The 27,561-nt window shown below is 38.0% G+C and overlaps 1 protein-coding gene across 1 annotated transcript in view; it reads left to right on the forward strand.

The window, feature by feature from the left end:
* Nucleotides 1-27,561, forward strand: part of LOC120768589 (tyramine beta-hydroxylase) — a 72,793-nt gene that overhangs the window by 12,374 nt on the left and 32,858 nt on the right. Inside the window, exon 2 of the mRNA XM_040095349.1 lies at nt 11,364-11,719. Coding sequence (XP_039951283.1) covers nt 11,575-11,719 — 145 coding nt within the window. The 5' untranslated portion in view covers nt 11,364-11,574. The remainder of the gene's footprint in view (nt 1-11,363; nt 11,720-27,561) is intronic.

A 27,561-nucleotide genomic window follows, 5' to 3' on the forward strand; every position in this document is an offset into this window, starting at 1 on the left:
AGTCATTATTAAGACGCTTTTACATTCTCAAAAAGTCAATGTTTGGGCAGATGGAGCCATTGATCTTCCAAAATGAAACCGGCCATAATGTTACATTCAATGCGGAACGCTATAGAGCCATGATTAGTGACTTTTTTGTAACTGAATTGGAGAATGTCGAGGACCTATGGCCTGATCTCCAAGATCGTCCAAATTAACAACGTTGGTCTATTTTTGTGAGGACAAATTCGAGGCGATTGACGCCTCGGAAGAGAATATTTGGCTCGTTATTGCTGACATACGGCTCCAGTTGTTGCAAAAAGTGGTCAAAATTTGGTATTCTGGACTGTAATTTATTCAATTGTCCAAAATGAATTTCAAGATATAATGGCAAAGCCCTTTTCTTTGTAATAAAGCTAAATTCTTGGACATAACATTAAACTATGTGCGTTTTATTTCTTATTGGAAACCACATGTCTGTGAAAACACCATTTATGTGGTCCGAAGGTTATTACCTTTCTTACTTCACTCAACTCTTATCAGTTTGTAATATCTGTGTTGATGTTTAAGTTTACACAATAATATACAAAATTATATTGACAGCCATACTTATTCATTTAGTAATTGCCGAGAACAGTTGTTGCATAACAATATAAGGAAATGTAATTGTATTTGGTTAAGTTTGCACAATGTGTCTGAGGTATAACAGCTTTAAGTCAAGCATTTCACAGCTTTAGCTCAAAAGTATTCCCTTAGCACTCATTAGTTTGATTAGCGGATGAGCATTTATCGGTTGTTGGCTCACTTGAATAATAAGAATGTGGTTGGGTTTCACTGCACGCAGTACTCTATCAGTGTCCAATGCATTCCAAAGGTGTGGCTAGACAATTATATATGAGCTTCAGCTTTTTCAATGCCTTAACTAGATTGTGAACACAGCTGGAAATAAAACCTAATTTTAAAAGTGCAATAATTTCAGAATTATAGATATTAAGAGAAAGACGAAAATAAAAATAAATTAGCTCGGAAAGTTGCTCATTAATATGTTTATTGTTAAATTCCACCTAAATAATAATATTAATTCATTAAGTATAATGGGTGATATAATGGGAAACATAATGTAACAACAGTCACTCATAGCTCTTCAGATGTACTATACTTCTAACAGATATTGGTGCGCATATATGTAAACATGGGTGTGAAGAGCTGGAGGTTCAAAACAATGTCGACACAAAATCTGAAAGGTTGTGCCGCCATCAAGATGGCGGAAAATCTAGTCACCTGCAAACTTGTTAAGCATAATGATTAATTGGGAGGGTTGAGTAAAGGCTGACATCACCGCCGTTCGGGAGACCCGATGTACGGGACAAGGACTGAGACAAGTAGGTCTTTATGGAAATTACTACAGTGGACACATAAAGGAGCGCAAATTTGGTGTGGTTTTCGTAGTGGCAAAGGGACTTTGTCGCCGAGTACTGGCATTCGTCGCGGAATCACACATAATTCGCATCAAAGCGAAGTTCAACATATCGCTGATTTGCGTCACGACGGAACAGATGGATGTAACGAAATATGAATTCTATGAGCACTTGGAGCGCACCTATGAGAGAGACCCCCGCAACGATGCCAAAATCGCGCTTGGCGACTTTAACAAGGATGGGGAAAGAAGTTATCTTTAGTACTTCTTCTTCTTCTTAATTGGCGTAGAAACCGCTTAAGCGATTATAGCCGAGTTAACAACAGCGCGCCAGTCGTTTCTTCTTTTCGCTTCGTGGCACCAAATGGATATTCCAAGCGAAGCCAGGTCCTTCTCCACTTGGTCCTTCCAACGGAGTGGAGGTCTTCCTCTTCCATCTTTAGTACTACGGTTGGTAAAATCGCCGGTTCCCGAAATATGGTTATCTATAGTACTAGATTCCAGCACGTATCCACTGTTATAGAAGTGCGTACGCTCCAAGGTCCGAAAATCGACTCGAAATACTATTTTGTTGCAGCCAAGAAACGCACCGACTCTGTGCAGCAAAAAACGCACGTCAACAAACACAAGGAAGCTGCAATCACAACAGGCAGCCGAACAATTTTCTACTCGACCTGCATTCCGGCTCTCCGAGAGCACTCATCAGCAACTCGGTATAAAGTAACTGTGCGACGGCATTTCAAGCTCAGCTGCAAACGAAACCATTAAATTTCGGAAAATGCAAAAGAACAGCTGGTACGATGAGGACTGCCGTGTCGCAACGTTGGGAAAAGAGACCTCGCAAAGTTACAATCCACCACAACACGTGCGTGACTGGAAAGATACCGAAAGCTGAAGAGGAAAGCGAGACGCATTCGCAGACGCACAAAACGAGAGAAACATACTATTGTATAACCCCCGGAGGTGATCTAGTGACTGATACCCAAAGCATACTTAATACGGCAGACACCACAATCTGCACCAACTACCGTGGGATAAGCTTCCTCAACATCGCATATAAGGTTCTATCGAGCGTATTGTTGGAACTATTAAACGCCATTGTCAACAAACTGATTGGACAGATATTCACCATGCGTCAAATTTTGGAAATGACGTGTGAAAATTGGATCGAATCCTCTAAAGCAGCTTTAAAATCAACGAAGAAGTGGTGTATTTTTGTCCATTTTAAAGCTGCTTTTGACAGCGCGAAAAGGAGCGGCATAAAGCTATGTCTGAATTTGGTATCCCCGCAAAACTAATACGGTTGTGTAAACTGACGTTTAGCAACACCAAAAGCTCCATCAGGATCGGGAAGGACCTCTCCGAGTCGTTCGATACCAAACGAGGTTTCAGACAAGGCGACTCCCTCTCGTGCGACTTCATCAATCTACTGCTGGAGAAAATTGTTCAAAGTGCAGAGCTTAATCGAACAGGTACAATCTTTTATAACAGTGTACAGCTGCTGGCGCACACCGATTATATTGATATTATTGGCCTCAACATCCGTGCCGTTAGTTCTGCTTTCTCCAGACTGGACAAGGAAGCATAGCAAATGGGTCTGGCAGTGAACGAGGGCAAACGAAATATCTCCTGTCATCAAACAAACAGTCGTCGCACTCGCGACTTGGCTCTCACGTCACTGGTGACAGTCATAACTTTGAACTCGTAGATAATTTCGTCTATCTTGGAAGCAGTATTAACACCAAGAACAACGTCAGCCTCGAAATCCAACGCAGAAAAACTCTTGCCAACAAGTGCTACTTTGGACTGAGTGGGCAAAGTTTTCTCTCAAGGAACAAAAACAAAACTCTATAAGTGAATCATTATTCTCGTCCTGCTATATGGTGCAGAGGCATGAATGATGACAACATCTGATTAGTCGAGTTTTCAAGGGAAAGATTGATGGTCATTTGCGCGTTGGCCACGGCGAATATGACATAGTTCAGCGAATTAAGGTAGTAGTCTGGTAACTTGGGTTAAAAAAATCGAAAAATTTTGTTTGCTTAATTTGAAAGTACAATGTCTTGAGAATATACTATGAATATTTCAGACAGAAATTCGAAATATTTCGGGAGTTATAACGAGTTTCCTAGAGCGCCTCAGAGTCCTCTCTCTCGGAGTTGTTGAACTTTAAACGCGTTTTTTCAAAACATTGTATTTCTGGTCGACCCGGGTCCTACGCTTTTTTTGCTGAAGCGATTGCTTTCAAATTTTAACAGGCTATTCTACACACTTATAATTCTCGTCGGTACTAACGAGAATTTTTTTCACCCATAACTTTTTATTTTACAAACCTTTCTTTGCTAAAATAAAAGGACTTTTTTTTAAAGTCCGCCATTTTGTTATTTACCCTTGAAATTTAACTGCAGTAGTTCCGACCACAATGACATGCCTATAGATTAAGAATAATCAAGAATATTTGATTGCAGATAACATCAAGAGCCAAAATCACCCGGGGCACCCACGTGCATATTTGTTTTGAGGTTCCAACTTCGAGTGACAATAATAATACGAGTAGTAATAAAGTATTAAATTTTTCAATTTTTTTTATATTTTCAATATGTAATTGAAACACTCTAAATATTCAACATAATTCCCTTTTATTTTCCTATAAAAAACCACCCTCCAAAGCAGTCATGAAAATAGGCGTAAGTTACCAGACTACTACCTTAAAAGACAGTGGCGACGCTGGCTAGGTCATGTCGTACGTATGGACGAAAATACTCCAGCTCTGAAAGTATTCGAAGCAGTACCCGCAGGGGGAAGCAGAGGAAGAAGAAGACCTCCACGCCGTTAGAAAGACCAGGTGGAGAAGTACCTGACTTCGCTTGGAATCTTCAATTGGCGCCACGTTGCGAAAAGGAGAAACGACTGGCGCGCTGTTGTTAACACGGCTATAATCGCGTAAGCGGTGTCTACGCCAATAAAGAAGACTTTACTTACTTTCCTACAAGGTTGCTTGTTAAAGATTGCATGAAGATTGAGGGACCACACTAGATAAGGATGCACGCAACAAATATGAACACAAAATAAGCCGAAATTATTAAGGATTATTGTTGTTTTTGCTCACAGACAACAACAAATGCCTTTCATGCTGTTATTTTTTCAATACAAATGAACTCACTTTCTTCAGCTCTCCCGGGGGAACCACTATTACAAGCCTATTACTTCATCATTTACATATATTTGCACACACATATATGTAGAAGCGTATGTACATGCGTCTGAAATGGTTAATTCACGGTCTTTGCATTTCTGGTCGATAGAATACCCGCACACTCCAGCACAATCCGGCGTGATAAAGAGATATAGAGGTACTTGTGTCTACAAATGAAAATATGTATGAAGATGCATGTATGCTGCATACAACGAAGGCATCTGCTGAAATGTTTAAGAACTCACATGAAGATGCCACAATGCCTGTAATTCAATTGAGTGCTTGAGCGGCTTGACTTTGATAAATATGTTGTAAGCTCTGCTCTCTTAGTCGTAATTTAATTCTTACATGCAACAATGATTTAAGATATTGACTGGCAAAGCAGACTTAATTTTATTTCGCCGCATGGAATTTCAATGGGTTTGCGTGTTGACGGAATCCAACGCGATCCACACAGCCTACAAGAACATAAAAAGTAGACAAATAAAATAAAAATATACATATATGTACCTATACATATACGAATATATATTTATATATATATAAGTGTCCGTGTTTAGTGTTAATCATGTGGCGTGTTTGTAGTTGTTGTTTATATGAATTGCCCAAAAAGTTGTAGTATTTATATTCAAAATCACAGCAAACTTTACAGCTTTTAAAGCTTCCGGCATGCATTTTGTGTCGATGCGAAATTAAATGAAATGGCTTCCGAAATAGCAGAGCTGCAAATGAACTCGATTCCAGTGGTTTTGCTGATTCTGAATTTCAGTTGTAAAATATTTTTCGGAAAAGTTTGGTTGCATCTTCATGGCTCGTTGCGTTCGTTGCGTTCGTTTGCGGGAAAATTCCTATAAATAAATTAGCAAAATAGCAATTAATTGAGGCGCTATGTATTTTTAATGTAGATGGAAACAATTGCGTGAATTCTTCACATACTTTGTAAAAATCCAACATATTGAATAGTTTTAGCGAATTAATAAAATAATAGACTAGCGTTATACACATATTTTTAGCTAACTACGCTTAATACCTCTATGTGGTTCCTCATCAAAATGGTATTTTAGGAATTAAAAAAAAGTAGTGTCAGCGTTAAAAGAAGTGAATGGGTATTCTCCGCGAAAAGAAAGTAAAAAAAACATCAGACTAGATGAATAAAGTTCAATTTTACAACACGTTGCGGTCGTTTTTGGTCTGGCGAACTAAGTTTTTTAAACTAACAAAGCTGACTGAGCTAAGCGGCTACAATTCAGAAATCCGTAACTCAAAAACTATTTCAAATATTAATTTAAAATCATACATATAACTTTTGAAGGTTTGTTACACTAGGTTGCCCTTATTAACATGACATTAAGAAAAACTGCATGGGATTATTTGTTCATACTATGCAACATCGATTTACTTAACACCCTATTTCAACAGCAGTTTTACTGCAATGGAAAGCTCCAATATTATAACCAATCTTATCATTCAATTAAATATTATATGTATAGCTATAGCTGAATGGAGGAGTAACATTTGCGATGAGCACAAAATAAACAAGTTTCAACAAATAAGGCCAGAGAAATCTTAAGGAGTTATGTAGGTATCCTCGGGAAAAATCAGCTTTTTTCAAAAAAAAATTTTCTCATACAAAAAATTAAATATTTTATTAGAACTTTTTATTGTTACAAACATACACAATTTACAAAGAAATTCTGAAATTTTTGGCATTTCCGGTAACCCCTCGGCAAAAAGACGCGTTGGCAGGATAACTTCATACAGGATCATATAAAGTGAAAAAATACGTGTTTTTGTTAAAACTTTAACTTAGAATTTGGACGAAGGAAAAAAAATGGAAAATTGGATTTTCTGCAGACACTTTTACAAAAAAATCAAAATTTCGCAATTTTTTTTTTAAATAGATATAATCGAAAAAAATCCTTTTTATCTCAAAGGCCTGTGTAAAATTTCATGAAGATCGGTTGAATAGTTCTCGAGAAAACTTGCCAACCGACGTTTCGACAAAAACGCGTTCAAAGCCGGCGCTCTTAGCCTTGCTAGCGCACAAAATTTCAAGGCTGTATCTCCGAATCTATTGCTCGGAATAACTTGAATCTTTAGGACAATATTCTGGAGTTGTTGTATAATTTAATAAAACAATAAAAAAATCGATTTTTTGAAACCCGTAAACCCATGTAACCCATGAAGAAGGTATTGAAAAATAAATTGGCGAAACAAGTATTCCCACTCTGCCAACTCTGTTTTAAAAATTCGTCTACTTGTATCGGAATAATCGGACAATACTTCACGATGTTTTTGGAGCATGGTATATTTTTCTTCAAAAATATTAGTGAAATCGAATTAACTCTTTTTTCAGAAGATGTATATTAAAAAGTGAGATAAAAACAAGAAAAAACGTTAACTACGGCTGCACTGAAGCTAATATACCCTTCACAGGCGCATTTCTTTTAGGAACTATGTGTCCAGTTTGTATGGAAGCTATATGCTATAGTAATCCATTCTGAACAATTTTTTCGGTGATTATATTATTACTTTAAGCAGTAATCCATGTCAAGTTTCGTGAAGATATATCGTCTAATGCAAAAGTTTTCCATGCAAGCATTTGATTCCGATTTTCAGTTTGTATAGCAGCTATATGCTATAGTTAAACGATTTGAACAAATTCTTCAGAGATTAAATTGTTACCTTAGAAAATAATCTATACCAAATTTCGTGAATATATCTTGTCATATGCAAAAGCTTTCCATACAAGCCCTTGATTCCGATCGTTCAGTTTGTATGGTAGCTATATGTTATAATGGTCCTAAGTCGGCAGTTCCGACAAATAGCAGCTTCTAGAAGAGAAAATGACGTTTGCAAAATTTCAAAACTATATCTTAAAAACTGAGGGACTATTTCGTATATATACAGACGGTCAGACAGACAGACGGACAAGGCTTAATCGACTCAGCTCAACATACTGGTCATTTATATATATACTTTATAGGGTCTCCGACGCTTCCTTCTGGGCGTTACAAACTTCGTGGCACTAACACCGAAAATCGCGCTATTTTAAAGTTTTCCTTCGTTAAAGGCAAATCCGCTAGAAAAACATTCCACTAGATTAATGGTGTTTTGGGGAATGGTACTCTATCACTTCGAGCTGCAGAGGAATGGTTTCGACGATTAAGAGCAGGTAGAAACAACACCATCGAAAACCAGCCGGCAGAAAACCTGTAACGACGAATCAAATCAATGAAAATATCGAGTTAGACCGGCATGTGGCATCTCGTGACATCGCCCAGAAGATGGGAGTTAGTTACCAAACAATTTTAAACCATCTGCAGAAGGCTGGATACACAAAAAAAGCTTGATGTTTGGGTGCCTCATAATTTGACGCAAAAGAACCTTCTGGACCGAATCAACGCCTGCGATATGCTGCTAAAACGGAACGAGCTCGACCCATTTTTGAAGTGGATGGTGACTGGCGACAGAAAATGGATCACATACGACAACATCAAGCGAAAACGTTCGTGATCGAAGGCCGGTGAGACGTCCCAAACAGTGGCCAAGCTGCGATTGACGGCCAGGAAGGTATTCCTGTGTGTTTGGTGGAATTGGAAGGGAATCATCCACTATGAGATGCTCTCAAATGGCGAGGTGCTTAATTCTACCATCTGCTGCGAACAACTGGACCGCTTGAAGCAGGCGATCGACCAGAAGCGTTCAGAATTGGCCAACAGGAAGGGTGTAGTGTTCCGCCATGACAACGCCAGACCACAAACTTCGTTGATGACTCGTCAGAAGCTACGGGAGCACGGATAAGAGGTTTTATCGTATCCACCATATAGCCCGGACATTGCGCCAAGTGATTACCACCTGTTCCTGTTGTTGGTGTAAAGTTGAACTCAAAGGAGGCTTGTGAAAAGTGTTTGTCTTAGGTCTTCGCAAATAAGTAGGGGGGCTTCTACGATGGGGGGTATTATGAAGTTGCCGTTTAGATGGAAACAGATTATCGAACGAAATGGCGCATATTACTAAATCCAATCACTGTAACACTTTTTATAAAGCATTGAATAAAGAGCAATAAAGCGGAAGGGAGATATTTGTCAACCAATATGTTAATTAAAAAAGCGGGAACTATAAATTGTATACAATTTTTGTGACAAATTTTATTACATCTTGTTGGTTTATCAGAGATAATTTGAACAAACTATTATCAAAATAGTGTCGGGTCATTTTAACGTACTAATGTCCGGTTATGGGACATGTTCAGGAAAATTGAGCCGTTATGGGAGATGCCCGGCTATGGGCTGTCTGTCCGTAATGGGATATGTCACTGTAATCTGAGAAAATTCCAAAATGTCAATGAGTAAGCTATTTGGAGATAAATCTAGCATCACTCCGCATTCATTTAGTACTACTAAATTAATTAAAAGTATAATAGTCTATATATTTTGTAGTTGTACAAGTAGACTGCAAGAATCAGATGTAATTTAAAAAGTAAACAGGACTTACAAAAAAAACCAGAACAAATGGTTTTTTCGGCAACCTCAATTTATTTTATCCAAAACAGTCTCCTTCTGCTTCAATACAGCTTTTTGCACGGTCCAAAAGCATGTCAAACGAGTGTTTTAGCTCGTTGGCCGGTATGGGCGCCAGTATGCCGGTGCAAGCCTAGAATGGCCGCTACCTCTGCATAACGCTTTCCTTTCATGAACAAATGCATTTTTCCGAAAATGAAGAAGTCGCACGGTGCCATATCAGGTGACTACGGGGAGTGGTTAATGGTTAAAATGTGATTTTTGGTCAAATAATCGTCCTTCAAATGTTTAATTCTGAGCAATTTTTGGTCGTCAGTCAATTTGTGCGAAACAAGCGGTGCACACACCTTTCGTAAGCCCAAATGTTCGGTCAAAATGCGATGTTCAATTCCATTTCCATGAATTTCAATGACGATTTCGGCTGATTTCTGAGGAACTCACGCACAGTTTTGATGGAATTTCGGGTGATGACGGATTTTGATTGGGTCATATGCTGATCATCATTTATGTCCGAAGCTCATTTTCACACCGACAATACAAGCATAATGGCATTTAAAACGCAACAACTTCACTTCCAATCTATGAAATGTCATGAAATTCTCACCGGATAATCGATAAAGATAGCAGAAAAAATTGATTGAACCAATCGGTAAAATTCTTCAAAAACATTCGAAATAGGCTCCTACTGCTTCCATGCAGCGCTTCCAGTGCGATTTCCAAGCATTGAAGACGTCACGGTAGACATTCTCCGGAGAGAGCCTTGAGAGCCGAGGTGCTTGGATCCCTTCTGTCGTCTCAAAACGCTTGCATTTCATTGGCCCTTTCAGGCTAGGAAACACAAAAAACTCCGGGGGACCACATCTGGGCTGTAGGGCGGCTGCAGAAGCGTTGGGATACAGGCCTTGGTTAAAAAGCTGCTCACAAGAAAAGTGGTGTGAGCCGGGGCAATGTCGTGGTGCAACTTAAATTCGGCTGCGATGTCTTCTTGAGTCTCTCATGAGGGCTTCCACGTAAAACTTGACGTTGACGATTTGTTCAGGAGATACAAATTCATGGTGAACGAAGCCTTTGATGTCAAAAAAGATAATGAGCATCGTTTTCACTTTGGACTTGCTCATTCTTTCGGTCTTCATCAGCGACCACTTCGCGATCCTCCAAATCCAGTCGGTGTGCGCACGCTCCGAAGCACAGTCGCGGCGGAAGAAATTCAGTCCTATTACTTTCCGCCGGACAAACCCTGTACATAGTTCCTTTAAATTATGTTATCTCCAAAAGTTGACGCAATCGGATTTTATTTGTTCAAGCCTCAGATCGGTTGGTCGGTAAGTTCTTGATCTAAACCCTATATGTATCCTCAACATAATTATATCCCTGTTACTTTCCCTTCCTTCATCCAATATATTAATATTAAATTTAAATTTGGTTGAGTTTATGTATCACATATCTCAATAGAAAATATTTCAATTAATAAAATTCAAAGATTACAGGTTTATCCTTCCACTGATTTCTTAAGCAAAAATACAATACTTTGTAACGTCATGAACAATGGGAAAGATAAGCATATTTACAATTGCTTTGAAAGTCTGACAGTTAGTTTCTCCATTGCCAGTCCCTGTCATTCTTGGTTCGAATCTAAATTCTGTATCGCAAGCTAAAAATATTTCCGTTCTTTTCTTAAGGGAAGACTTGATTCTCCAATTATAAACATAACCTTTATTTTTCAGGAAACGTGGAGCAATTTTATTAGATTCAGCAAAATTTTCTTAAATATCACGCACATTTGTAGCGCTGATTAAACGTAAAAATCCCCTCTTTAAAGGCATACCCACGTTGGGTCGTTTGACGAATTCGTTTTTAACGATTTCGCGGTTCACAGTTCGCAGTTTTCTTTTGATGTTAGTTGCTTGCGAATTAACACATCACTTGGTAACCCCTAAAGTGAACGGCGACATATTCCACTTTCCAAATGCCCTTGAGGGGACGCAAACTAAGCTGGCGGATGTGCGCACCAACAGAAAGCACATCACAGTCTGTACCATTTCACTTCAGCTTTCACACACACACACACATATAGCTTGGCTTTTTGTGTAATATTTTATTGAAACAATGAAACAGAACACCAAAAACTTCAACTGACAAATAATTGTAAACTTTTTCTTTCCGTTATAATGAAACCATTTGCATTATTAATTGTTTGCTTTTCAGTGCGTTTATAACTAAGTCTACGTCTTCTCATTGTTTTTCTTAGTTCTTGGAAACCGTGCGACGGCAAATACTACTGAAGAAGGTCCAATCAATTGCTCAATGTGCTTCCGACACCGGCTTCATTCTTTGCTAGCATAACCAAAGGCTACAAAACGCACACACACATATACTTGCAAACAAAAGGATACTATATAACGGTAAACGGTAACGGTCCAGCCAGCAACTACTCTCATACTAGCATATTTGTTAATAAAATGGCTGTAAAAGGCAAGCTATCAAGCGCTCACGGCAGTTGGACGTCCTCCAGAGTCGGCACCACGTCCTACATATCGCGCATGGCTTGTTTCGCCTTTTGCCTGCTCTGCGCTCTGCCGCTGCCGTTCTTCACAACAGCTAATCGTAAGTTCAATCACTCAATAAGCGATTTATTATATTTGAAATATGTTTGTATCTTTATTTATTTACAACATGTTTGGCTGTGTGTAGCAGAAATTTGATTTATTCGATTTTACAACCGCCTTTTGGACTGTTTGTGTATGCAAATTGTGGCAGCCACAAAGTCCTTGTACTCTTTCAAACAAATATAATATGTACGAGGGCGATCCTATAAATACGCGTAGCCTTACTGCGTGTCGGCGTTCGTCAATATTACATGCTTTCTCTTAGACGAAATTTCAGCTGAAATGGCCCCAAAGTTACTTTTTGCACGAGTATGGAAACGGGTGTGTCTGATGACCATGCAATCAGAGCAATGGTTGGTGATTCAAATCTTATTTTCGGAATAGGGCCCGCGCAGTCAAGGCAAATCTTTCGATATTATAATATAATCAAAATATTTTAAAAATTATCATTGGGGTCCCATGTCGGTTTTTGATGAGCTACACTCAGATATCACGAGGTAGGATGAAAACTACTAACACTAACGATAACATAACAAAAGCTCACGATATCTTATTGTCGAGCCGGATATTGAAGGTGACCTAAATGACTAAGACACCTTGAAACACCCCATTTTCAGTCTTCTGTGCGATTGAGCGATTGAAACGGAATGGGGAAACGCGCGTGCTCGACGAAATTTGAGTAGAGGAATCCCTCAAGATGGAGTTCACTCTCCTCTTCTATGGATTCTGGTCGTTAACATCCTGCTTACAAAACTTGAAGATCGTGGCTGACGGATGATTGCCTATGCAGGCGATGTAGCGCTTATGGTCAAAGGAAAGTTCCTGAGTACCGTTTATGAATTGATGCAGGGCTATCTCAGATTCGTAACAAATTGGGCAGTCGTAGACGGTCCCGCCAAAAACACAAAACCGAGATGGTTTTAATCACTAGAAGATACAATGGGCTACATCCGTCTACAACCAGCGAATACAGTAAAATATTTAGAGCTCATCCTGGATAGGAAGTTTTCATGGAAGCCGAATACAGGCTTCAGGCCTTGTACTGCTGTAGAGGAGCCATTGGCAGAAGGTAGGGTCTCTCACCGCAAGTGGTCCTCTGTCTCTACGACGCCATAGTCAAACTCATTACATTCTATGGAGTGTTAATGTGGTGCAGGACTCTAGAAGAAACCACAATTGCAAAGAAACTCGAGAGCGTTTAACGGGCGACGCTCATAAGCACACATGTTGCCCGAAGACTTTCACGGAAGGTGTATGGCTGCGAAAGTTGCCACCAGACTCAGAGAGTCTAGGTTCCTAAAAGAACACGTGACTGAACAATAGGAAATTCTCACTGATTTACCGCTCCAGAGTGCTGCCTCCTTCAGTAGAAGTGACCATCCACTCAGATAGCAGCGCGACGATACTAGCCTTGAACTCTTTAATAGTGCGTTAAGGGCTGATCAAAGAATACCTAATCTCGATATCAATAGCATCGAGTGTCTTTGTGATCAGACTGGTATGGCTTTCAGGCCACACCGAAATCGCAATAAACTGTAAAGTTGATGAGCTAACAAAAAAAAGGCACCCTATAACCGCTATCGGTAGAATAGGCGCGGATCGGTGATCTCGTATCTTCTTGTGTCTACTACTAGACAGCTGGGCTTCGCGGAAGCTTGATCAGCGCAGGACCACAAACGGTACTTATTTTCAAATATCCCACCTAGCTGATGGGAATGGAAGTAAGACACCTGTCCTAATTTGTATTGCCTACTAAGCGTTTTACTAATCTATAAGTTCGAACACAGGAATACTTATTTTCAATGGACTCACAAAGCACTACATATAGTAGTCTACGTCGCGACCTTTTGGGTCATATCCTTCTGTCGCTGCGATGCGGGCCGCGCTTGCTCACTTTGGGCGTGGCATGGATCCACTGGTACACACCAGAAAATTAGAAACTCTCACAAGCATTTCAAAACCTCATGGTTCATATCCTGCTTGAAATATTAGGCATAAGAAAACTCTCTGCGAAATGGGTGGTACCTGTGTTCAATCTAGACAAGATGCGCTTCTTTGGAACCACGGTTTCCTGCTTTTTAATCGCAATGCAAAGGAATTTCTGTATTGTTTCGTGACTAACAACAAAACATGGATCCACTGGTGCACACCAGAGACCAAAGGGCAGTCCAAAAAAGTACTTCGTGCTCAGAAGGAGACGAAAATTGTTCTATCGGTAGGAAAGGTGATCGTCACAGTTTTCTTATATACAACATCAGCGGCGCTCACGCCATACCTCACTTGGCTGCTTTACCTGCCAACAACATGTGTTAGCTCCGTATGGATCCGAAAAACAAACGCAATATTTTTTAGTATAACACGAAGTCGAATTGCAGGATAAGCATTCATTTAGCGAAGGAAACCGTGCCATGACATCGCATCAGCACACACCTTCGTCGACAAGGTGAAAAATCCACTTGCCGGGTAGAAATATGTGTCGACCCTAACACCTCATGGAGGCCTACTTTTCAGACCACTAAAAAATGTAATCTTCATATAGGTTAAAAAACAGCATCCGTCAGCCAACCGCAATGAAGAGCATCCCTAAATTAAATATATCGAGTTAAAGTAGGATTATGCTGAGTTATAAACCGTCATTTTTCCACAATTTTCTTGCTTCTCCGTCAAGCTATGTACTTATTAGATTTCCCTCGTCATTGGAGTTTTTAAGTGCTTGCAGACGTACATACATATATTCGTACAAGTATATCCTTGCAAACCTATCTACAAGCATAATTGTGTAATCCTTTCTTTTCGACTTCCCTCTATCTCTCAGTGTGCGTGTATATGTGAAAAACAGATTGTAATTTTTCAAATTTAACTCAACGTCTTCTAACAATTTCCACTGACCACATTGCTATTGGGCAACGGGGCGCGGAAAATTGCATTTAGCTCGCACTTCGGCACAATTAAAACTGCTGCTTGGAGCATTCAATATAAAACGTATGTATGTAGGTGTGTTCTTATGCATATTGTATACATATATTTATAGGTGCGCGCGTGTGTGTGTAGGCGTGTGCTCGCCCATAAACACCGTTACGCTTGTGGCGCTGTCAACGAACTGTGCCAGGTTCTTCATGATGAAGCAATTAACTAAGTTAAATAAATGAGACTTCTCTCTTCCCTCCACTAAAGTAAACAAGTTAATTGCTTTTGTTGCTACGTTTTGTTACGTTGTAACCGTTTTTTTTACCAGTTTCCTTCCCTGTCTTCTCTTACCAACATGCCATGCATATGTATGTATATGTGCGCGTACATTGTGATTTTGCTCCTATAACTGTGGCCATTAACGATGTTACGTTCGCTTTCTCTTGTATTCTTAAAGTATTTGTATTTGCGCTTGTTTGTTTGCACATCCATCGCTCTATGAATATACGAGTATATGTATGTATATGTATATGTATGTTCATGTAAGCGTAGCAGATCGTTTGTGCCCAGGGGTGGCATGCACAGTGGTCGCAGACTCGCCATTTCCACTGAAAATTAATTGTGGGTGTGTTTGTAATAAATATTTATGCATGTGTGTGTGAACAAATATGTTTGCATATACATATGTATGTTTGTGTGATCACCTAAGTCCAGATGCCACGAGTAATTGCTGCTGATATGCTCTTAATATAAATTGATTAAATGAATGGTCACGTGGTGGCACATTTGTTGTCATTTCAGCAGCTTAATTATTTATAAAACAAACTTGTGTAAGGTTCAAGAACTTACTTACTTATATGTGGATATGCTTATGCAAAGAAATACAAGCTACAAGCTAATTACAAGCGACTAATTTATTCTTGTAATAAACTTATATATACCAAAAATGCGTTTAATGCTTTGACACTCATAAATCCAAGTCCAAGACCAAATAAATCTAGACGTTACGTGCATATTTCGAAAAATTCGTTAAGCTTTCGGAATTTCAGTTTTGCGGTGATGTTTCTTGGACAATCAGGTCTTCATCGCTCATACTCATGGCCGGTGTAAGCTCAAATCACTCTCATCGCAATGACTCTAAGGTATTAAAACGGAATCCGACTTATATTTGAACAAAGGAGGAATATGCCCTTAATCTCTTGAAAAGCAATAAAAATGTTAACTTCGGTTGGACCGAAGCAATAATATTATTCACAAATAAAAAAGTTTCCATAGAAGAACTTGGTTTTGATCTATCAGTTTTATATAGCAGCTATATGCTAATGGTCCGTTCTAAAAAAAATTGCTCGGAGTTTGTAGCGTTACTTTAAAGCAATAATCCAAGCAAAGTTTTATGAAAACTTCTTGTCAAATAAAACAAGAAAAAAAGTTAACTTCGGCTGCATCGAAGCTAATATAGCCTTCACAGGTGCATTGCTTTTAATTGGCAGTTTATATGGCAGCTATATGCTATAGTAATCCGATCTGAACAATTTTTTCGGAGATTATATTATTACTTTAAGCAGTAATCCATGTCAAATTTCGTGAAGATACCACCTCCAATGTGAAAGTTTTCCATACAAGCCCTTGATTCCGATCGTTCGATTTGTATGGTAGCTATATGCTATAGTGAAGCGATCTGAACAATTTCTTCGGAGATTACATTTTTGCCCTAGAAAATAACGTGTGCCAACTTTTGTGAAGATACATTGTCAAATGTGAAAGCTTTCCAGAACTTGATTCCAATCGTTCAGTTTGTATGGCAGCTATATGTTATAGGTGTCCGATATCGACAGTTTCGGCAAATGAGTAGCTTCTTGAAGAGAAAATGACGTTTGCAAAATTTCAAAACGATATCTTGAAAACTGAGGGACTAGTTCGTATATGTATATACAGACAGACGGACGGACGGACGGACATGGCTAAATCGACTCAGCTCAACATACTGATCATTTATATATATACTTTATAGGGTCTCCGACGTGTTACAAACTTCGTGACAAATTTAATATACCCTGTTCAGGGTATAAAAATAGTTTCCCATGCAAGAAATTGATTTTCATAGTTCAGTTCGAAATCAGATATTAGCTATAAAGTTCCGATATCGCCCACAAACCGCACTAAACCGTTGTTTTTCTGGATAAAATGACAGCTGTTGAATCTCTTCATGCGCCAAGGCATTCCATGCGTCAGTCCGATTTGCTACGAACGCCGCCGAAACGACTCTCCACGGTCTTCGTGTACACTCTCAGCTACGCCTGCTATATTTTCTTCACTGCGTGCTGGACGTGTTGTATTCGGTCGAATATTATCCAATAATTAATGCTGGATCTCAAGATAGGTGATCATGTTGGGAATAGTAGGCTCAGTAGTAATCGACCTACTGAGCCCATAAGCGAAGTTAAGCGAAGCCCGCGAAACCGAATGTGTATTTTCGTAATAAAGTTGAACGATTTGCAAAAGATGTTCAGACGTAAGTTTTCCCATGATGAAATGCCCAATAATACTGAACAAAAATAACATGACAACTCGACACAACTCACGCGTGATCTGTCAACAAAAATTCAAGTACATACCTCTACTTTGATGTATACATATATATATATATATTGTAGAGTCTCCGACGTTTCCTTCTAGGACACTTGTAGGTGTTGAAACTGTGTGACATACTTAATATACCCTATTTAGGGTTCAATTATTTAAGCCATTTTAATTAAAGTTATGAGCACTTTAATAAACAATTCTTCATTTAAAACAGGAATAGCTGTTACTCCAAATATTTTCGAATTCATCGATTCAGTGTCTGATATAACTTTTTACACACTCTAAAATGGTGCTGTGAACACATGGGCTTTATTTCGGAATATAAAAAAAGGTCGTGTTGAATTTATTTATAGATGAAACAGCCTCATTTAACCCGTATAATCATCGGGTTCTTTTTCAATTCTTTCAAAATTCAGATACATCAAAATTCTAAGATTCGCCAATTCATAAAGCGCGTTTATGGCAGATGTCAATAAAATTTCACTCATAAATTCCAAAAACTGAACACTTTGTTAATGTCTCTTCGAAGATAGCTTTGGCAAGCCCAAAGCAAGACATTAGCTTCACACAGCTTAAGAACAGTTTTTGATCTCTTACTCGCAATATTTCTTACCTTGAAGACTCTGACGATGCGGTAATTAACCTTGATTGTGATACAAACCTTTCAATAAAAAAAACATAAATTTGCTTTCTAAATGAGTAGTCAACCTAGAAGTGTGCGAAAAAATTATTCGATTTTAGTATAACGAAAAACCGAATTGGACTATGAAAACAACTGCTACAAAAGCAAATGTTTCCAGAAATAACGTCTCGCGTGTTGTTGAAATGGTCAGCAAATACCTGACTTGCAATGGGAAGCAAGGAAGTGGTGGAAAGTAAGGTTTTAAAAACCCTGACGTTTTAAGAACCGTGACACTATTAACAGTTCTTTTTACGAAAAACCCCAACATATCGGGGAGAAAAATACCGGAAAAATACAGTGTATAGAATTTTTTGTCTAAAAAGTTAAAAAGAAGGCAAAGCTTCAATCTTACAAAGATCAGAAAGTTCCAGACAGAAACTCCAACAGCACGGCAAAATATCGAACCAAACGATTCCATTTTGATTTCTCCGAAAATTTTTACTGCTGCATTATGGATGATGAGACGTATGTGCTTGTGAATTTTTATATTGCAGATCATAGAAGGAATGTCCAAGAGGAGTTCAAAACACAAAAAAGACAAAGCTTCCAAAGAAATTTTTGGTTTGGCAAGCAATTTGTAGCTGTGGTAAAGGAAGCAGCTCTTTTATTGCAGCTGGAACTATCAACACTGATTTATGCATCCAGGAGTGCTGCAAAAACGGCTTTTGCCATTCATTAGATGGAACGACATGTCCACATTTGATTGACCTGACTTGGCTTCGGCACTTGAGTATTGAAAATATATGAAATATTTCAAAAGCTATTTAAGCGAGATCAGCTTTAATGACAGTTGTCGTAGTCTGATCTGAACAATGTGTTCAGATATTGTAGCGTTGCCTTCGGCAAAAATCTATGCCGAAAAGAGTTGTCCATACAGATTAAGTCTCTGCTTGTATGACAGCTATTTAATGAAGTGGTCTGATATTGAGGTTGCGACAAATGAGCAGCTATACACATTTGTATGTACTTTATCAGAGCTCTCCGACGGTTTTAGGGGTTCTCGGAACATCTAACAATTGTAGAAATATTCCTTTTATAAATCAAATAAATATACTCAAAAGCCAAATCGCCTGTACCATTAATATATGTATATAGATAAAAATATCTTTACTTTATTAAAATATCGTATGCCCCGACTTTTGTAGTGCTCTCCCACATTGTTAGAGACTGGTCTGACACAGGGATCTTCTTATCATCCATTATCGGCAAATTCTCTTTTCAATTGAAATCATAGAAAGAATTTCAAAATGAAAAAGAACGCTAAATTGGTTAACAGCAAATTGTTACGAAGACAAAGCGTGCCGGCCAGAGCACGAGCGATAAAAAAGTTTGTTTGTGAACGCAGTCTTACATTTGATTATAAGTACATGGTGTTCATATTGTTATGGTTTTGACATTTTTTAATAAATTTAAAGTTTAATTACTGATTCAGAGGGATAAAGAATTTGATTTCCATATCTTTTTGTAATTGAAAACATGCCTAGTTTGCGAATAAACTTCTATTAGAATTTCAGTATTGAGAAAAAATGCGAATTCAGCTTCCATTTCACGCCTCTCGTGACTCTCCAACGCTAATCACTTCGGCTGTAATGTCGGACCACTGTGCCGCGCTGTGAATTTATAACGCGTCTTTCGCGTTTCATCACGTTTGCTATGGTCAATTTCATTTTTAATTGCTTTGGCTTTAACGAATGATGGCGTTTGTTTTTGTTTTGCTGCTGCACTGCCGTTATTAACATTTATGTTCGACATTTGTTATACAACGTGCATTATGCAATAGAATGGATGACAGTTAGTACGCAGATTTGTGCGCCACTGAAAGTGATTTGTTAAAGTCGAAATCTGATATACACGCCCAAATATTATATAATAAAGCCATACATACATACATATGTATGTATTTACATAGTTATGTAAACATAATACTCACACTTGCGCTTACACATGCACATGCGTATATATACATCGTTTCGAGCCTGTGTGAATCGAATCAAGCACTTACAAACGTAAATATGTACGTGTATATCCACTTTAACGACGTAATCCTTACTCAAATATTTATATGTGATTAAAGCGATGAACCTTCATATACTACAATCCATGCACACACATACTCGTGCAAAATGAAATTCGCGAAATTCGTGGAAATTGTCAATGTTTTTAATTATTTTTTATTTACTTATTCTTATTTGAGCTTTACTCACACGTGCTTTTGATTGCATTAAATATTTTACAATCGATTGCTAAACGAGAAATAATATTATTCATATTTGCATATGTGCTTGACTATGTACACTCAGCGAAAAAATTATGATACAATTATAAGGCTTCCTGAATTTTATTTTAAAAAATCATGATTCTCCCAAACGTTCATGTAGTCCAATTCACATTACTTTATCAGTTAACTATATTCATCTTCTTTACTGGCGAAGATACCGCTTACGCGATTATAGCCGAGTTAACAACAGCGCGCCAGTCGTTTCTTCTTTTCTCTACGTGGCGCCAATTGGATATTCCAAGCGTAGCCAGGTCCTTCTCCACCTGGTCTTTCCAACGGAGCGGAGGTCTTCCTCTTCCTCTGCTTCCCCCGGCGGCTACAGCGTCGAATACTTTCAGAGCTGGAGTGTTTCCGTCCATTCGGACAACATGACCTAGCCAGCGTAGCCGCTGTCTTTTAATTCGCTGAACTATGTCAATGTCGTCGTATATCTCGTACATCTCATCGTTCCATCGAATGCAATATTCGTCGTAGCTAACGCGCAAAGGACCATAAATCTTTCGCAGAACATTTCTCTCGAAAACTCGCAACGACGACTCATCAGTTGCTGTCATCGTCCAAGCCTCTGCACCATATAGCAGGACGGGAATTATGGGTGACTTATAAAGTTTTGTTGTTGTTCGTCGAGAGAGGACTTTACTTCTCAAGAGTTATTCTACGTAGGATTTCCAGGCTGATATTATTGGTTATACTGGTTCCAAAATAGACGAAATTATCTAAGACTTCAAAGTTATGACTGTCAACAGTGACGCCAAGTCGCGAGTGCGACGGCTGTTTGTTTGATGACAGGAGATATTTCTTGCCCTCGTTCACTGCCAGACCCATTTGCTTTACTTCCTTGTTCAGTCTGGAAAAAGCAGAACTAACGACGCGGGTGTTGAGGCCGATAATATCAATATCATCGGCATACGCCAGCAGCTGTACACTCTTATTAAATATTGTACCTGCAGCTCAAATTATTTTCTCCAGCAGCAGATTGAAGACCTTGTCTGAAACTTCGTACCGTGGTATCGAACGGCTTGGAGAGGTCCTTCCCGATCTTGACGGAGCTTTTGGTGTTACTCAACGTCAGTTTACACAGCCGTATTAGTTTTGCGGGGATACCTAATTCAGACATCGCGGCATAAAGACAGTTCCTTTTTGTGTTGTCGAAAGCAGCTTTGAAATCGACGAAGAGGTTGTGTGTGTCGATTCTCTTTTCACGGATCTGTTCCAAAATTTGGCGTATGGAGAATATCTGGTCGGTTGTTGATCTTCGCCGCCGTGTTTGAATAGCTCGGCCGGCAATACATCGGCCACCGCCGCTTTGTTTTTCTTCAGACTGGTAATTGCTATTCGAACTTTTTCATGGTTGAGCATTTGCTTTCGTGTTATCACAATCGTAGGTACTGCACAGATTGTACTCACCACTATGCTGGAAGTATAAATGCAACTTTCAATGAAACTTTTTCCGTATAAATAAGAAGCGATATCGAGGACAATTACCAAAATATTATCATACACTCGAACTGTGAGCGTAATACAAAACTAAAATGTCACTTCTGAATGCTGAAATAAAGTAGCAGCTTCCAAAATGCCAGAAATGCACGAAATATTTCCAATGATCCAAATTCCATTTATTTTGACCCGAAGGAAATCTCACAATGCTATGGTCCATTCCATATCCAAAGGGCCAGCGTTGATTATAAAGTTGGACTGCTATATGTAGTCCTTTGTGAAGTCTTAGAAATGAAGAACTCCTGTGTTCGAACTTATAAATTAGCAATACACTTAGTAGCCAGTACAAATTTACACAGACGTCTAATTTACATTCCCGCCAGTTCGGTGGGATGTCTAAAAGTATGCGCTCCCAAGTGTTTTAGTCTCATCCTCTTCCATACAGCTTCTACCGATGACGTCTGGTAGTATTCACGGTCTCACTGCGTGGATGCCAGTGGCCTGTTAAAAGCCCCAAAATTAGGGAGAGGATAACCTTACTGAGGGCAAAGAGATCGCTAGATTTCTTGCGATCGATCTTGGGCCAAAAGCCAAGTCGAGCTAAGCTCTTTCCAAGCTTCCGCGAAGCCCAGCCCAGTTCCCATTCTACCGATAGTGGTTGCAGGGTGCCTTTTCCTGCTAGCTCATCAGTTTTACGATGTCTTGCGATTTCGCTGTGGCCTGTCACCCATACCTGTCTTATCACAAAGACACTCGATGCTGTTGATAGCGAGATTAGGCACTCCTTGACCAGCTCTCAATACACTGTTAATGAGTTCAAGGTTAGTATCGCCGTTCGGCTATCTGAGTGGACGATCGCTTCGCTGAAGGAGGTTGCACTCCTGGGCAGTAAATGTTTGGTATCTATGCACACGCTGCATGAAGTGCAGAGGTTGTACGCCCTATTTCTACGAAAATATTCGGAGTAAACCAATGAAACTATTTTTGAATAGTTTTTCAATTGACTAGAGCGAAAAAAAATTATTTTTTTGAAAAATCTATAGGTAATGGCAGCAGATTGTAATATAATGTTTTGTAATAAATTTAGAAGGTAAACTTGCAGGAAGAATATTTTCTTATCAATGTTATCAGCCCGGCAATTAAATGGAGTTCCCCAGTCTTCATGCGATTTGACAGTGGGTGACTCCACGGTAAGAAACTTCTGGATCAGAGTAACTTGCAAGAGATATATTTAACCACTTTCTCTTTTTTCGAGATAATTTGGAAAAAGACTAGATTAGAATCATTTCGACACTTTCCTCTGTTCCTCTGTACTGTCTAGCTTTCGCTTGGATCACATACCTTTAGGCACCCATGTGAAGCACATATGTTTATATATATATATATATCTATATATATACATACATATGTATATATAATGTATATATATATATATATATAATGTAGTTATCTATCTTTGAATACTTCCCAAATTCGGTTTCCGTTTCGTTTATAGGGTGGGAAGTCGGAAATTTCTATATAGGGTATATTTTGACATTACTTAGCTTAACTCATTAACATATTTTCAAGCAATTTTTGAAATATATAACTTTCAATTTTATTAATATAACTGACATACAGGGTTTGTCCGGTATTTGTTAAATTTTCAATAAAAAGTTCACAATAGGAAATGAGCGTTGAACAAATTTGTTACTATTTGATACATTTTTAATCATAAGGTGACACGCCTAAATATACTATTTGGGCACATGAAAAAGTTTTGTTGGAATTGGTCGAATCGGTCATACTGGGGATTTCACTTAAATATGGGCGGTGTTATGCTCTTACCCGAAATTTGAGACCTCTAAAACCGTCTCGCATATCTCGGGTATAAATTATTATTATTCCCAGAACAGGGTATATTAAGTTTGTCACGAAGTTTGAAACACTCAGAAGGAAGCGTCGGAGACCCTATAAAGTATAAGTATGTATAAATGATCAGTATGTTGAGCTGAGTCGATTTAGCCATGTCCGTCTGTCTGTATATATACCAACTAGTCCCGCAGTTTTTAAGATATCGTTTTGCCAACGTCATTTTCTCTTCAAGATGCTGCTCATTTGTCGGAACTGCCGATATCGGACCACTATAACACATAGCTGCCATACAAACTGACTACTTGTATGGAAAACTTTTGCATTTGACAAGATATACTCACGAAATTTGGTATAGATTATTTTCTAAAGCAACAATATAATCTTCGAAGAAATTGTTCAGATCGGATTACTATAGCTTCCATATAAGCTGAACACATAGTTACTAAAAGAAATGCACCTGTGAAGGGTATATTAGCTTCGGTGCAGCCGAAGTTAACGTTTTTTTCTTGTTTATTTATAAATTTATCGCACTTTTAGTAATTTTTAACAAAATCGTTATGTGGAAAGTGGGCGGCTGTGATATGTATACTTGTATTAAACTTAACCGAAAGCGGGTCGATGTTCACTTAAAAAAAAAAAATCAACCACAGATGCTCTTCCCTAATGCAATTTTGTTGTACTAAATAATGGCGTTTTGTGGGCATGGAAATGACCCGATTCCACAATACCGATCCCACTTGGGTGCCAAGGCACATGTGTACCACGTTTCATTAAGAAATCTCAATTTTTACTCATGTTATTGCTTGCACGGACGACGGAAGGGCAGGCAGATAATCACTCGGGCTGCAAACACATACAATAATAATGCTCAGAACTTGTTTCTCAGAGTGTATGTATTTATGCAGATAATATATGAATATATTAAGTCCACACATACACATGTAAAAATATATAAAGATAGCAACGCCATATTATACAATGTCGAATATTTTTTCGAACAATATCTTTACATATGTATGTATGTACACACATTTGTATGTATAATATAGACGTGGAGGAGACAGCACCCAGACCATGCAGTCCATTGTATTTAAAAAATTAGTCATAGCGTGTGGAAAAAATTTCTAGGAAAATATTTTCATGCATGAAATAGCAGAATATTGATATATGGATTATTTCGAGCAGTTAAATAAAATTCCATAAATCCAGTTAAGTTAAATTTTGTGAAAAATTGTATGACATACGTGTACGTACATACGTGCAATGTAATATACATGTACATATATATATATGTTTATTGGTACATATGTATACGTGTATAATATTAAACACTCATGCTGGTAAAAAGTTTCAAATTTCATATGTAGATGCATAGACAAGCTCCAAATACCATTTAAGTGATGTGTAATCTAATTCATGGAAACCAGCTCCACTGATTTGACTTTCACTACCTTTTTTGGCTATTAACTACATATACTTTTGTACACAAGTTCTCGCATTTCCGTAAAGTGGTTTTTCGGTTAAGGTCAGAACTTAGCTAACTTTCTTCATCAAACTAAATTGAACATATTCCTCTGCACACTTGCTAATTGTCAGTAGACACACACCAAAGCTTTTTTGGATGTAAAGGATTGTCCACTTACTAGTTGGTTAGCATTAGTTATTCTTGCAGTGACAGGCTGTGTATTTACTATAGGTAAGCAGTAAAGAAGGTTTGAGAGGCCTATCGGTAATAAATATATATAATTTTATTTATTTGTATAGCCAACATATTTTTAATAAGGGGTTCTGTTGGATGTGGTTCACATATGTAAATTAGTCTCAACAATTTTGTTGTTCATACGTACTCAATTTAAAATTAATCGGTTACAGTTATACACATTTATATAGTCAATACTGATTTAGGACGTAATATATTTTTATACTCTTGCAACATAGAGTTCGATATTTTTGTTCACCTAACGGTTGTTTATAAAACCTAAATCTTATCGAGATCGATATAGAGTTATTTATATGTAATAGGTGATCCAGAGAACCTCCACGCTTCTTTTTTAAAGAAAAAACACAGAAACTTTAATGGGGAATGTTTATTATCATTTGAAAGAACAATCTTTGATATATATTTTTGAAGATTATGCCCGCCGGGTCTGCATCTCAAATGGTCCTTCCGCCCAATTTTCGATGATTTGTTCGATCATTTCGATTGAAAACTTGCGAATGACCCGGATGATGTTTTGCTCCAAGGCCTGAATCGAAGCGGGTTTGTCCACATAAACTTTAGATTTTACTTATTCCCTCAAGGAAAAACTCTAAAGGTGTGATGTCACAAGTTCTTAATGACCAATCGACCGGCCCAAAAGTGAAATTATCTGCTCACCAAAGTGTTCTCCCGAAAATGATTACATCGGCCCACAAACCATTTTCTTGAATCTCTTCAGGTTGCTATTCATCCCAAACGCTGAACAAAATTTGGCTCGAAAACTTCGGATCTTCCAGAAACTTTTTTTCAGCCTATAGAGCGAAAAGTTGTCACTTGGGAAGATCAAAAATCGGCGTATGAAGTCCCATAACTAAGCCACAAATTAAGATATAAAACTTTAAATTAGTATACAACATTGAAATATGAATCATCAGGTTGAAAACTTTTAAAAAAATTGGCATGGCTTCGTCTTCTATTAGGTTAAATGTACATTCCTAGAATCCACTAAATCTATTTCAAAGACTGTTATATCTATTTCAACTAAAATTGGACAATTGACGTGATACCGTCCACCTTTAGGTGAAATCCTTTATCTCGGGAACTAATTGACTAATATCAATCAAGTTTAGTGTATAACGACTACTTCACAGAAAGAATACTATTTCACGTTATACTAAAAGAAACCCATTACTTTTCAAGTTCCCAAATATGAATTATATGGATCACAATGCCTATGGCGGACTTCTTACCGAAAATATCGTTCAATCTATCAGGTATCTTAATGAAGATCAGAGAGCATACTTATCTGGAAATAAGATGGATAACATTTGTTCAATACTTCCACTAGCCCCCATATACCTAACAGAAACATTTTCAAACATTTGGTTGACTTCATAACATAAATAAATTAGGAAAAAATGTTTCTCTCTCTTTCTAATAACATTGTGCCCTTATGCCTAAAACATATATAAGTATGTAAAATCGGATCAATATATCTAAGTTACCCCGTATACCTAATTTCGGGTTGAATTTATAGCGTATGTATCGGTCAATAATTATGAAACCTTACCAAAAGTAAGGGGACGTATGATATTGGATATATTATGACATTTTCCGAAGATGTGTGCAATTTGTCCGCGTAATTGGTTCGTAATCCATCGTGCGAAATCTTTTATTCTAAAGTTTTGCCAACACCTGAATCCCCCCTTTCGATACTTACGGGAGTATAAAATGGTCGGTAACACCCAAATTTATGCCTTTCTTACTTGTCTCATTCAATATTAACCCGATTTTGTTGTTCTGTTATTTGTTTCGATGAAATTTCCTTTTCTTATTAGACATTTGCTTTTTTCCTCTCATTGAACACGCTCCAAAAGGTTGCACAGCGCCACTTTTAAGTATTTAAATTCCAAGGAAGCAATTACGTAATTACTGTATTGTAAGATGAACTAATAATTGTCTATTGACAAAATGTCTTTAATTTTAGAAGTCTATTCAGGCAAGGTATTATACCAAGTTCAGCGATGTTGTTGCCAAAAGCTCAAAGCGGCGATTTCACTTGATTAAAACTTATCCGGTATATACCTGTATAGATATTTTTTTTGTATTTTCCACGTAAAATATTAGTTTCTTTAAATACTAATCTAACTTCAAGGTTATATGCTTAAACACGAACACTAAAGTTGAACAAACTGGTTAAAAGGCTATGCGAGTAATTACTTGCATAATATTTTACTTTATAATTTGAATTTCGCGGCTATGTATAAAATGCTACAGAGCTCGTATCTGTATCTGGAAATACTATACTATAATACTATACATCTTTGAAAGGTCTTGACATAACCAACAAAACAACAGTTATAGACGTGTAAACATGGAGTTCACTCACGCCGATATTCG

Source organism: Bactrocera tryoni, chromosome 2 (genome assembly GCF_016617805.1).
Source record: "Bactrocera tryoni isolate S06 chromosome 2, CSIRO_BtryS06_freeze2, whole genome shotgun sequence".
NCBI lineage: Eukaryota > Metazoa > Arthropoda > Insecta > Diptera > Tephritidae > Bactrocera > Bactrocera tryoni.